The sequence below is a fragment of the Pholcus phalangioides genome, unplaced genomic scaffold (assembly GCF_987345545.1).
Source record: "Pholcus phalangioides strain wild (caught in Gottingen) unplaced genomic scaffold, Ppha-v1.0 ptg000011l_1, whole genome shotgun sequence".
Taxonomy (NCBI): domain Eukaryota; kingdom Metazoa; phylum Arthropoda; class Arachnida; order Araneae; family Pholcidae; genus Pholcus; species Pholcus phalangioides.
In genome coordinates, this window is record NW_028301604.1 from 9,534,695 (window position 1) to 9,548,406 (window position 13,712).

The 13,712-nt window shown below is 34.0% G+C and overlaps 1 protein-coding gene across 4 annotated transcripts in view; it reads left to right on the forward strand.

Annotated features, from left to right (window-relative positions):
• The window catches only part of LOC149080021 (tetratricopeptide repeat protein 5-like), a 64,830-nt gene that overhangs the window by 23,834 nt on the left and 27,284 nt on the right, over positions 1-13,712 (forward strand). For all 4 annotated transcript variants that reach the window (XR_016193521.1, XM_089238956.1, XM_089238958.1 and 1 more), the window contains exons 4-7: positions 458-596; positions 9,088-9,176; positions 10,605-10,658; positions 11,847-11,993. Coding sequence is in view for 3 of the 4 variants with exons in the window: in XM_089238956.1 (XP_089095082.1) it covers positions 458-596; positions 9,088-9,176; positions 10,605-10,658; positions 11,847-11,993 (429 nt within the window). In the remaining variant the exon portion in view is untranslated. The remainder of the gene's footprint in view (positions 1-457; positions 597-9,087; positions 9,177-10,604; positions 10,659-11,846; positions 11,994-13,712) is intronic.

Here is a 13,712-nt window from a genome sequence, read left to right on the forward strand (position 1 = left end):
AATATTGCATTCAAATGCCAGTGGAATAAATTCAAACAAGTTCTCTGTGTGTTTTCTTCCCTCTCTCTTTATCATCGTGAAGCTTTATAGTTGCTTTTTCTTTTCCTCCTTTTTTTCTATACTCCTTAATGATTTTTTCCCACACATATGATGCATCTTTCTACTATATGCATGTAAGAGCGAAAGAGAACATGCAGGGTGAGGGTAAAAAGAAACTCTAAAAAAACTCTTTATCTACCTTATCTATTACACTTTTTCCTTTTATATATTTTTCCTTTCCTCTTCCTTTTTCTAACGTGCGGCTAGTTAGGACGAGGTTATTAGATTTATCCCTGATTCCTCTAATAGAGATAATCCAACTTTGTTGCCAAACACTTGTACGTGAAGAGTTTAAGATACATGCTGAAAGTTGTTACTGAGTAGTAGTAGCTGAAAGACTTAAATTTTTTTCTTACAGAACAAGAATGCCCAAGCTTATAGGTACTTATCCACTGCTATTCGAAATTTACCTGCGAGGCCACCAGACTTCATAGAGCTTAGCATAAGTCATGCACATAGTGCTTTGAATTTGGATGTTACAGATGGGAAATCCTGGTGTGAGTGAAAATTTCAAAAATTACTATATGTATAATTTTTTTTTATTTTTTATGGAAGGATTTTTTCCTGCTGTGTTGTATTTTATTTTGCTTGTGAAGCTCTTTGAGAGGTCCCCCCTTTCATATTCACACTTCTTATGGGGGTAGAGGGATTAATAATAAATATAAGTTATTTATTATAATATAATAAATATAAGTTATTTATTGCATTTTTTTTACTTTCTTTAGTAATAATAATGTCAATGCAAATCTTTAATCATTAAACTTCATTCATAGTTCAAAAAATATATGGCAGCACTATAACAAGCATTATACAGAAACAAACTTCATATTAGGTTGACAACATGACACACACATTCCAACATGTTCCAATTCATTAAAAGTTCCACAGAGGAATATGGACAAGATGCATGTGTGGTTTAGTGTAGTTGTAATAATGTCTAACTAGAAAGAATTACATATAGTGATTTCAAGAATTTATTGTTATGGTTTTTATGTTGTTGAAGAAAGCTGTGAGTGAAACCAGTGTCTGAAGATTTGGTGGATCAAGGTGGAGCTTGAAATATTTTCCTGTTTTAGAAGTCCTGCTTCCATACTCCCAATTTTTTCCCTACATAGAAATATTTCTTGTTCAAGAATTTTTTCTGTTTATTACTTTTTTGACTATATGGTTCCTACAATGACCTCTTCTTGACTATAATTGGACGAGTTTTGCCTTTGGCTTTTTTGCTTCCAAGACGGTGGCTTGCTTTCATGTTGCTTTTGTCTACTTCCACCAGGGTGTCTACCATCACGGGAAAGTCACGAAGTCCCAGAAAATTCACGGAATGAGAAAAAGGTCATGGAAGTCCTGAAAAAGTCAAAATTTGAGTGAAGGTCACAGATTTTTTGATTCTCCAGAGATCTTTTTTTTCCAATTTTTCCCCTAAAATCTAGGCTTTTGAGAAGCTGTGGCATTTAATATTTCTTTATTCTCTCTCAGGTTTTATTCATTCTTTGTTTTGCCCCAGAGGGATGGATGGGTGAGTAGCAACAGAAAGGAACAATGCCAATATGTATCCACCCTACTTGGGGCAGACATTATATGGGGGTGGGGCAAAAAACAATAGGCATCTGTAATATTCCCCCTAAAGCAACATTCTCAGGATCACATGATGATTCCTAGAGGAGGAGGGGGACTGTAATAGACCACGGCAGTAGGGAGTCCTCTTGGGAACTATATTGGTTTTCCATAGAAAGGACATGATCTTCCCCCCCATATCATGGAGCAGGGCTGTTAGATCTTTGGCAGGTTCGCAAGCCAGAGCTTTCACTGTGGGGAGGGGGGGGGGGGCTCTGTAGTAAATTTATAGCATAGAAAAACAATGATGGTGATTGTTCCGGGCCTTGGGGCTGCAGCTCTGTCAGCCCCATCCTTGTGGGGGACAGGTGAAAGGTTACCAATTTTTTTCCCAGCAAAAGAATTTTTTTTAAAATTATCATCCATTTTTTTTATTTTGATCTTTACCGACTAGCTATAGCGAATGGCGAAATCGTACAGTATATGCATGCAATAGAACGAGAGAGTTCAAGAGAAGAATGACATTGGACTCGCTTGCCATTAATTGTGTTGCGACATAACTTTTAAGCCGAATTTAAAGGAGTACCATAGTGCTTTCAAAAGTGTGCGTCTGGGCTCCTAGGAGCATCTTGGCGAGCTCAAAATATGGATTTGTGCGCACAAAACCTATGCTTTAAAGTGGTTCTGTTATATGGTAAAAAAAACTGCCAAACTTCTTGGGAAGCCGCAAATGAACCATGAATTCTGCAAGGGAGGCAACTGAAAAAAGAGAACCATTGGAATACGGTAACAAGCTTTCAATCTAGACCAGAGGTTTTTAACCTTTTTCCGGTCGCAGATCACTGCCTGTACCCATCATCAAAAGAAGAGCACTTTTACGTCATGTTTGACATACAAATGCGTGAAATCTGAATGATTTTAATAATTGAATGCAATTTGCACGAGGTGTTTAAATGAAACGTTGATCAAGTGTTCACAAGCACCAAATCGGACATGAGCATTGAGCACTCTGAGTGCTCACGAGCAACGTATTGAAGATGCCTGATCTAGATGGGCACCTAAGCATGACGATAGAGCAAATAACAAGTGTCTAATATTGGACTTCGAAAAATGTGAATAGGAAAAGGAATATGTGAAATCAGTCCTTCGAAAGGGCCATTGGTTGGCCTAGTGCAGGTTCCTCAACCGCTGGGCCCTGGCATCCGCCAAACTGAGCTGTGAGTGGTTTATTGCTTCATTTTTACCCATTTATTTCTCATTAATCTTGTGTATGCCCAGGCCTTCCAATCAAGAAAAGGAAATCAACCATGCTGCGGGATTCCAAATGTTGAGAAACACTGGTCTAGTGGCCCCACATCTTGCAGTAGGGTCTCCTTAATTGAAATCTTTGGCGGGCTCAGGCCAAAATTTTCACAGGACCCATATAGTGAATATATAGTGTGAAAAAACAAAAATGAGAATTATCTCATTTAGAGTCCCTGGGCTGGATCAGCCCTCTACTGTGCTTCTCTCTGAATTGGAAAATCAGCTGGATTATGTTTGTACCCTTAAACGATGGTTTCGGCTCTCGTATATAAGAAACGTCTCTTGTAATTTTTTTATTTTACCTCCCCCAATACGTTTTGCCTGTGCGAGTTAATGCAATAAGTAAAGAAATGGGCTTATTCGTGCACACTGCGTTTTCTTCTGATGCACGTCCCTGTCTGGCGATTCGCGTCGATTTCGACAGTCTGTGACGATCATTGAACCAACCAAAGAAACTGCTCGATCTATCAGACCTTGCTAAGAAACTCTGATACAACAAAAACATTGATGAGGGATGGACGTCTAGGGTTGCCAGACATCTGTATATATAACTCCCAAGGGCGTATACAGAAATGTATTGCATTGAATATTCATGATAACCTGGAGGCTTAGGTGGTGATTTCGCAAAGTTGATTGAAGCCATGGGTGGGGATATAGGTTGGCAATGAAGACTATCACCCCCACCGATTTAAAAAAATTATTTGAAGGTGTAGGCAGAAGAGCAAAAGGTGGACATTAGTCCCCACCTTGTTAGGGAAACAACCTGTACCCACTTATGCTTTTTCGGGGGGGGGGGGAGCTTATGTGGCTTGAACCCTTAGGGTCCAGTTTCTATGGGGCGTTGAATTTAAATCAACTTTAAATTTAAATGTTCTTAAAAATTTGAAACAAAACTGATCTTTTTTTGTTAATTTACTTGCATTCTCCCTTTCATTAAGACCCTTTATTTTATTAACCCAAACCCTGCTAGGCAATGATGTAAGAAAACAGTCCAGCGTGACTCATTTTGTCGAATGCAGGGCTCCCACTCCACCTGCTTTTCCTACTTTTTGGTAGAATGTCCCACTTTGTCCTACTTTTCCTACTTTTTTTAACAAAATCCTATCAACGAAATTCGTATAATTGATTTTAATTGAGAAGGGAATTACGGACATAATGCTAAATAATACAAATGTAGTAGATTGCAATTAATGATTCTGCCAAAGCAGAAATTGTATCGTTTTTCAGGTTATTTGGGGATAGTATGTAGACCATTTGGTTTATCAGTTTTTATTTTGCTTAGTTTGAGGGTTCTACAAATAGAGCAATCAATAAAAACTTCTGCCTGGTTGGAAAAAAATAATTTTGTATTTATTACTTCATTGTCGTGGACATTAGCTAACACTCATCGTTCAAAATTATGGTGCACATTTTGTGTATAGGTGAAACAACTGTTTGAATAACAAAGCAGTTGGGTGCATAGACCTATTCTAGGTTTTGTGACTTTGATGATACCTAATAGCATTCACTTTTCTTCTGTATTTTTAGGGCATGCAGAGGCACAAACAATATTTACAATGCTCAAGTAAAGAGTTAGAAATGAAAGTGCTTTATTTGTCAAAAACGATTGCACTGGTATTGACCACTAAAATTTAAACAAATCCTCTTTAAAAGGGATGGACAATGCAGTAAAACCATCTGGTCCACCTTGACTTATTTATATTGGACCTTGTAATTTACACATTTTGCTTTTGGAAGTGATATCGAAAGAGCGTCATTCTTAAAAAAACTTATATATCCTCATAATTTGCCATGTGTATTATTGAAAAGATTTGACAGATTGGACTGTGGAAGACTCCTAAAAAAGAATGTAAAAAAAATATATATATATACATATATATTGTAAGAAAATAATTTTTTGTGGTTGCTAAGACCCTACTTTGGTCAAAAAAAATTGTTTTTGTAACCAAGTCATTTCTGTCATTTTGCTTTGGCTTGAGTCAATCTTACAGGATACTGAAATAGTGTGCTGTGAAAAAGAAAATTAATTTTAAAATTTTTCAAAAGAAAAAATTCCAGAGATTTTTTTTATTATGCCATGGTTATGTTGTCTAAGGGGTGTACTCTCCCCCCATTCTACTTTTTCTAATTTTTAGAGTTGGAGCCCTGCGAATGAGAAAAGGTGACAGAAAAGTCATTAAAAAAAGTCCCCGAAAAGTCACCAAATTTTGCTTTTGGTAGTTGGTAGACACCCTGTGTTACTCAAACACAGATTTTTGGTGTTCATATTTTTTTCTTGTAGTTCGTTTGTAGGTTATTCATTAATGCTGAATTAAATTTTAAAGATTAGGTGAAAAAACTGGTAGGTGATATAAAAATAGGTATTCTTAATGATTAATAAGATTTGTTTTAATTAGAGATGCGAGGTGAGAGAGAATATTTTCCTGGATGCAAAAATTGGAGAATAATCGAGAATATTCATTTTTCTTTTAAATAATTAAATTTTTCTTACTAATTTTGTTTATATTATGAAATATAAGCCAGTTTTCATTGCCTGAAACATTTAAAACAAAGAAATGTTTGACATAATCATCCCCAATGACAACTTTTAGTTTGAGAATGTGCTCTTGGTCATGATGAGAGGTTTTAAAAGTTTGGTTATGAGGGTTTCAGGAACCTTAAAATTAAAACCTTAGAAAAATATTTTAAAATGAGAGAAATTTTCATAAATGAGTTCAAAACAAAATTTTTTTTTTAAACCAAAGTTGCTTGATAAAGGAAGCTGTTCTTATATAATCACCTTCATTCTCTCTAAGAAGATACAAAACTGTTGTTTTCTTCAATGTACATACACACCAATTCGGTGTCACTCATATTTCTTTAAAAGTTGTGCAATTCAGCCATGATGGTTTAATTTTTCTTCCTTTCAAACTTTAATATTGTGGGCTACAAACTTCAGTATTCTGGTCTCCTGGACGGGAAGAGAGACGGGTACAGAGAATATTCTTGAGAATACCATAGTATTTTGCATCACCATGCGGAGCATATCCAGAAGCAGGGTTGGGATTTTGGACATCCGAAAATGGTTTTGGACAGGACACGCGGGATAAACTGTCCAAAAGTGTCTGAAACTGTCCAAAACCTCCAAGTTTCAAAATGTTATGTGGAAATGTTTTGGATTTTTTATTTTTTTTTTTCATGATACTAACATATTAAAAAAAATACTAGCAGAAAATAAAACTAAATCAAAAATATTTCATTTGCTTTTTTTTTCCTAAGTAAATTGTTTCACCAAATTGATGGTTTTAAGCTGGAAATCTGATAGTAAATAAATATCACTCATGTAAATGTTTAAATAAACACTGTTTTAAATTTTGTAGTTTGTTATAAATGTTATATCTACTTCACATCTTATTTTTCATGTATGATTATGAAGCAGGTACTGTATTTAGGACAGTGATTGTCCAAAACCCTGCAGAATCTCTCCAAACACTTTTCTTTAAAAAATACATTATATTGAAGGTACCAAATATGCATAGTCACAGTTATAATCATTGCATTATTGTGAAACTCAACATAAATATTTTTTATTAGATAGCAATATAATGATGTGAATATATATCAGTGATGTAGTGTTTATTTGATGCTAATTGTTCTATTTTGCCTTTTCAAACTTTTTCTTTAAGTTTTAAATTGATCTTTCTATTAAACATTCTCAATTTTTAAAAACTAATTATAAATAAAGGAAAATATCTGAAGAAAATGAGGCCACTATGTAGCACCTACTCATGACTAACAGAACACAATTTCACAAACACTGATTACGCCTATATGATGATAAAAGACTTCAAGATCCAAAGTTTTTGTTAAATTTAAATTGCTGCTCTTATGAGGCTAGGAGCTAATATTTCACCGAATAAATTAAAGCTATATTTACAATTCTATCATATGGGAGACAGCAATACGAAAAACACAGGAAGAAGGCTTATCAAAAGACTGTCTTTAACACATTGTTTTTTTTATTTTCATATCCCCCAAGTTATGTATCAATGGAAAGAATATTTTAAAATTTTGTTATCTTAGAAATCATCTTGGCACAGATAGGGCAGCTGAATTAGTTATGTGTTATCGAATGTTAAAAGGCGCAGCTGCGCTTGATTATTAGTGCTCGATTATTATGTAAGTTTAATTTCATTCTGTAGTCATATCCATTGCTTTTTCTAATTTTCATGTGACAAATTTCTATCCCATTCTTGTATCTTTTATGTTTCCATAAATATAATATCTAAGACTCAAGACAGTTCAGTTTCAATTGTTTGATAACCTGATATCAGTCATGCAACCCTTTACATATACTGTTTTGAATTTCAAAATTTTATTATATTTAATGTAATCAATAATATTATATAATTTATATAATATAAAGTTTAATATTTGATTATAAAAGTTACCTCTTTATCAAATTGCAAAGTTTTTTACTTATAGTTATAAATAGGAGGTTTTGGACAGTTTAGGACAGTTTTGGACAATACGGTAAAAACCACTGTAAATACCGTGGTTTTTACCATACTGTACAAAACCTTGCCAACCCTGTCCAGAAGGGATTTACAAATATAATTTTTGCACCAAAATGAAAGTTGAACACCCACAGCTCTAAGGTTGAGATTACACTAGAAATGTTTGATAAAAGATCTTTTACAAAACTTGAAAAAAAATAACAATCAATCAGTCTTTTGGTTACATTCGCTCGAATGTGGTGTGGGAGATGCGGCTCCTAGGGGTGTCACCAGTATTCAATATGTAAAATAAAAAATAAGAAATTAATTCTCAACCTACATATGTTATTGAAGAAACTATTGTTTATTTTATAATGCACAGATAATAATACTAATATATAATGCCAAATGAGCTGCTAGCAAACCTGTATAATGTTGGATTATTGTAGGTGTAAAGTTGTGTCCAGTCTATGAGCCTGAGCTCACTCAACATTTGCTACCATCTTTATAACACCTATAAAAATATTGATTATAGCCCCCCCCCTCCTTGCCCCACAATATTTTTGGACTATTTCAATATTTTCAATAACTTCATGCCTTTGTATATTGCACTTTCTAATTTAATAATGCACTAGTCAATTTTAAATCTTTCTCTCTACGAAATTATTCTAATGTATAACCCCTCAAGCAAAAAGAAGCATAGAAAAAAAAGGGAAAAAAGATTTCTAGTGAAAAACATGTTTTTATCTACTCTCACAAAAAATTCTCAAGGTTACCTTCATCTCAAATCATTGTACACCTTGCCAAGCGAAGGAATGGTGTTTGTATTTTTTCCATAGAACTTCTGACAAAATATTACGTCAGAAACATTGAATGGGTTAACGAATAAAAATGTTCGATATAACCAATTTTTTTCTAATTATCCTTAATTTTATTTTTCTTGTTACTCATCACCCAAAACCACAATCTTAAAATTTATTTGACTTCCCACGATTTGACCTTCAACTCTTCCTTCAAACAAAAACAATAATACCATGAAACATTGTACTGTCTGCATGTTTAGGTTTCAGTAAAAAATAAAGTTACTTCAAGTTTGTGCTCTGTCTTGACAAGCAAAGAATGGTGAGTCATCGGAAAAGAAAGTGTTTTTCGACTAGCAAAAAAAAATGACAAGTTCGACAGAATTTGTTACAAATATTGGAAATACCAAACAAACTTCTATCAAGTAAACACACATGAATTTGTCATTTCACATGTGCTTAGGCTTCTGATTAATTTGACCCAATTCAAAGATTTTCTCAAATTAACAAATAAAATTGATGGTTTCTTCCAATTCATTAAATTGGGGTTCAACTGCATGTATATTTCTGCAAATTTAAATGAAGTGCATAATATTCTTTTGTCAAATTTTCAATTGTTGGGTAATATTTTGCAATAGAAATAAAATTAATTTTGACTTGTAAAGAATAATGAAATCGGCCTGTACAATATTGATATGTCTTGACATGATTAAAATATAGTTTGGTAAATTCATAGAAATCAAATGATAGAAAAATTTATATCTTCAACTTCTACATATTTGTAATATGAATATACACTTTTTTATATTTATTGTGCTATTTTTATTTTCTGCTTTCATTTATAACTACAGATATCTTAGGTCTCGCTCATCTTGTAAACTACTACAAAAATTTTCAATTAGAAGCATTGATGACAAGCTTGAAATGCTTCAAACAAGCTGTAAGTATAGTTTGCTTTTATGTAATAAGCATAACACTAGCAGAGATGTATGTACTTAAGACTTTCTTTTGGAGAAGGCCTTTTTGAATCAACCAACGAATTTTTTTTTTTCAGACACTCTTCATGAAACACCCCATTTAAGTTAAACCTAGAATTCCCCCAAAACTAACATGTACCATTAGATAGTGACCCCTATTTTGGTTAAACACTGGAACTTTTTTTTGATGATTTTTCTTTGAAAATCCTTATAACACAAATTAACTGAACATGTTAATTTTGAAGATACTTGACTTTTGTTTCAAGAGTTATAATTCCATAAAATGCAAGGCAATTAACCTTTGGTATACTAGATCTAAAGAAAAGAGTCTATATCTCAAGTATTTGTTGAGAATGATGTGACACACAGTATATTAAAATTTCTCTTTCGCTGACTGTGATGAACATTCTAATACATTAACATTTATTAGCTTAGAAAATCCTAGTATTTTTTTCCATTTTTCTTCCTGTACTTTTTTATTAGCGATTTGATGTAGAAAGTTTTGAAAAAAGAATAAAATGAAATAGTACATTAGCAGACCTGCCAACTCTCCCGATTTAGGCGGGAGACTCTGGATTTTTCATCCTTCCTCCCGCTCTCCGGATTTGTTAAAATTTCTCCGGATTTTGGCAGAAAATTAGATTTTACGCGAACTTTCACGTTGTCGTGGCGTCAATAATTACCGTCGTCGTTAGGGAAAACCCCCGTAGAGGACAGCGTAGTCATTTTCATCGAGCAGCCGTTTAAAAAAGTCTCTGTGACCGCATTTAAGCAACTGGCAAAGACGCGACTTTGTTTTCGTAGCATTTATCGGCAATCATTTATCAGGGGCATGACCTTCGTTGCCGAAATTCCTGTATAATCGTTATTGTATTCCATTAACAGCCGCGCGATAAACACGTTTTTTCGTCCACAGCTTTTTAATTTGAATTTTTTAAATCGTTTCTTTTGATTAAACATCTTCAGAAAGAAAATATAAAACTTTAAGCTATATACAGCTAAATATAAAGCTTTTAAGAATTCATATGCCCAAGATTATCAATCACTGATAGCATCCACGAAAGGAAACACATAGTTTATGAACAGTATGTAGATGTGATTTCTCTATTCTGCATGGAAAGACTGGCATAGAATTATATCCTTCTCAGGGGCAATGCAGAACCTGCCTTGGGGGGAGAATGTAACTTTTTCTTAATTTATTAAAAAAATGTTTTTGTTGCGAAATTTTTTTTATGAACTTTTTTTTTGATTGAGTCTATGAGTGTCGGGGGGGGGGGGGGGGTACCCCCCTCGGGAGAATCTCCGGATCTCTGGATTTCAAAAGTTGGCACGTCTGCATTAGGTTAATTTTGTATAGTAATGGATAATCAGAATATTTTTCTCTTTTTCAGAAACAGTCTGACAAAGTGAAAAACGATGTATACTATTTGACCACTTATGCCTCTGTAAGTATGAATAAATAATGATATATACAGGTTGTCATAGAACTCTACCACTAAAAAAAAAGGGGGGTGATACAATGGAACCTCGTATAATGGACCCTCCCTTTCAGGGCCGCAGTGTTCCTTCTCGAGGCCCTGAGGCAGACATTTTCTTGGGGGTCCTTTAAAGGGAAAAAAATTATGCAAAGTAAATATACATTATATGTAAGGCCCGCCATTCGTCTCGGGGCCTTGGGACCCCGGTTGCCCCAGCCTAGTTACGGCCCTGCTCCCTGTGAGCAGACACCTCCTGTTAACAGACACTTTTTAAAATTTAGTCAACAGGCTTTAGTGTATTTCGCTACCTACTAATGGACACTTCCTGTTAGCAGACAGTATGTTCAGTTCCAAGGGTTTTGTTATCAAAATCTTCCACTGTAGGAAACTCTGAAAAAATATATGAAATCTTTCTCTAGGATATCATTCTGCCTATTGTGACATTGTATTTGTATAAAGGAACATAATCATGTATGGAGGACTTAAGTGATTCGAAGATAACTTCCAGAATACAATTTTACTTGGTTATTAGGATTTCAATCGTAAGTGTGAATTATTTTCTTCAAAAAAGAAAAGAAAGAGGAACTCCAAATTTAACACTTCTGTTACTTGTGAAAATATATATATTGATCTGCGAAATAATCAGTTAATGCTGCAAAATAATTATAAATACAGTGTATATGGAAGACTGAGGTTATATTAAGAGGCCTTTATATTGAAAGTTTGAAGAAAAAAACAAAGAAACATTAGCTTCTTAAGAGAATTACATACTGTAAACCAGGGCTGCTTTGTGACAGCGGGTACAACTTTATGACACCTATGCCCCACAACACACTTTAAATTTTTTGCTGGGCTTTTCAAAGTGGTTGAGGGAGAATATATTGAAGATAAGGTGAGAATACCAAACTAAACCAAATGTTATTTTACTAAAGGGAATCAATTGTTTGTATATTTATTAATGATATATATTTAAGATTACTAACATATTAATTTGTTGGGATCAGAAATTATGAAAATAATCAATTCTGAAACAGAAAAAAGTCAGTTTATGCATTTCTGATGTTGCTCAACATTTCATTTATTTTGAAACCTCTTGTGTGTGGGGTTTTTTAGTACTCAAATTTGTGATTCCACATTTTTTTTTCAAAATTTCAGGCATTATTGCGAGTCAATAATTTTGCAGAAGCCCTGGAACTTTTGCAGTCATCTGTCCGTATACCTCCAAAATCAGAATATGCTGAAAATTTTCTTCGAGAGGTTGAGGAATTGTTGGAAAAGACACAGAAGTGTATCAATGAAAAGGTGAGTTACATTGAATTAACCACAAAAAGTTCTTTACCCAAGCCTATATCTGTAACAAACTAGGATGCAAATAGCGTGACCATACATTCAGTTACGGAGGAAAATGGGGCAGCTGTTTTTTTTTAATGCAAAACTAGTAGCAAAATACCCATATGTGTTGCTACATTCCACTGGCTCTTTTTCCACAACTTATACTTTTCTAAAACACTATTTTTTTTTCCTTTTAAGCTAAGATCATGTGTTTTTTAAGACATGTTTGTTTTTTTAAGATCCCTTGGGAAAGTCTTCCAGCTGAGAGACTGTGAATCTGGTCAACTGATAGAAAAGGACCTAGAATTGAAGGAGGGTACTTTTTTTAACCTTCTATTTGCCTTTACTATAGGAAGTCCATTGCAAATGCAATGTCGCATGTACAGGGATCATAGGAGCTGTTGAGGCCTGATGAGGACATCATGAATAGAGTGCAGAAATGTTTGTTAACAAGAGGGGTGGGGGGTGCACCTTCTGTGCATTGGGAAAAATAAGTCTGGTTCAAATATTAGTTTCAAAATATGATTGGGAAAAAAAAGTTGAAAATGTAAGCCAAAATCTTGATGACTGTAAAAAAATTTTTTCCCACACTATGATACACATCCTATCTGTATTTTGCAAATGTTATAACAGTAATGTGAATGATAATATTATCTGTGATTCGGATAAGCATCATCTATCATACTCATATCAGCAATGAAAAAAATATATTAACAATCTGTTCCCTGGAACTTCTAGGGTTCACCTTTTTCTTATAACATCCTATCTGCAAAATAGTTCAGTTTTATCAACCACCCTCCACCTTTTAATTTTTTATCTTGTCTTTTTGACCATGGAGCTGAGGAGAGAAGGGTAAATTTTTTTATGCTAATCACATCATGGCCCTTCCAAAGTATATACAGCAGTCTTGATAATCCAAGGTGAATGGGATCAAGACCACCTCGAATTACTGAAAACTTTTTATTATCCAAAATATATTACAGAACGACATTATAGGGGAGGAGTTCCATACTCTTACCTGTTTTGCCCTTGCTTCAGCTACTTAACTCATTACACAACCGCCAAGACCTTTTTGAGGGAGGCTGATAGGTGCTCCAGTCCTGGGGACTTGATATGAAAACGTTAATATGAAATGTTATTTTTTCCCTTCATTCTATAAATTTACTATAGAAGGGCCTATGAAAAATTCTGGTCTGGGCTCCTTAAAACTGAAATTACTCTAATTTGTGGGAAGACAGATGAAATGAACACACTCATTCTTGGTGAAAATGAGATTTTCAGAATTAATTTCGGAAATTTTTAGCACCTTTTACTATCCAGAACTTCAAAGTTTTGAGACTTGAATTATCAAGATTCTACTGTATGGTTATGCCTGATAATGGTGTGCATGGGTTGCTTGACCAAAGTGAAAAACAAAAATTTTCTTGCAGGAAATGTTATGAGTAATCATTTTAGTTTTAATCATTTGTTCTTTCTCAATGCTTGCATGTTCCTAACTATTTACCTGAAATGCGTTTAACCCCGTCCCCCCATCCCCCTATTCCAAATAAGAGAGGTTCTACTGTATATGCGTCTGTTTTTTTGTTTTTTTCTACAATAAGGTTAGTTGAATATTTTATTCATAAGGTTATTTGTATTTTTCTTTGATTTGTACTATATTTTAGTTAATCTTTATGCATTTCATATTTT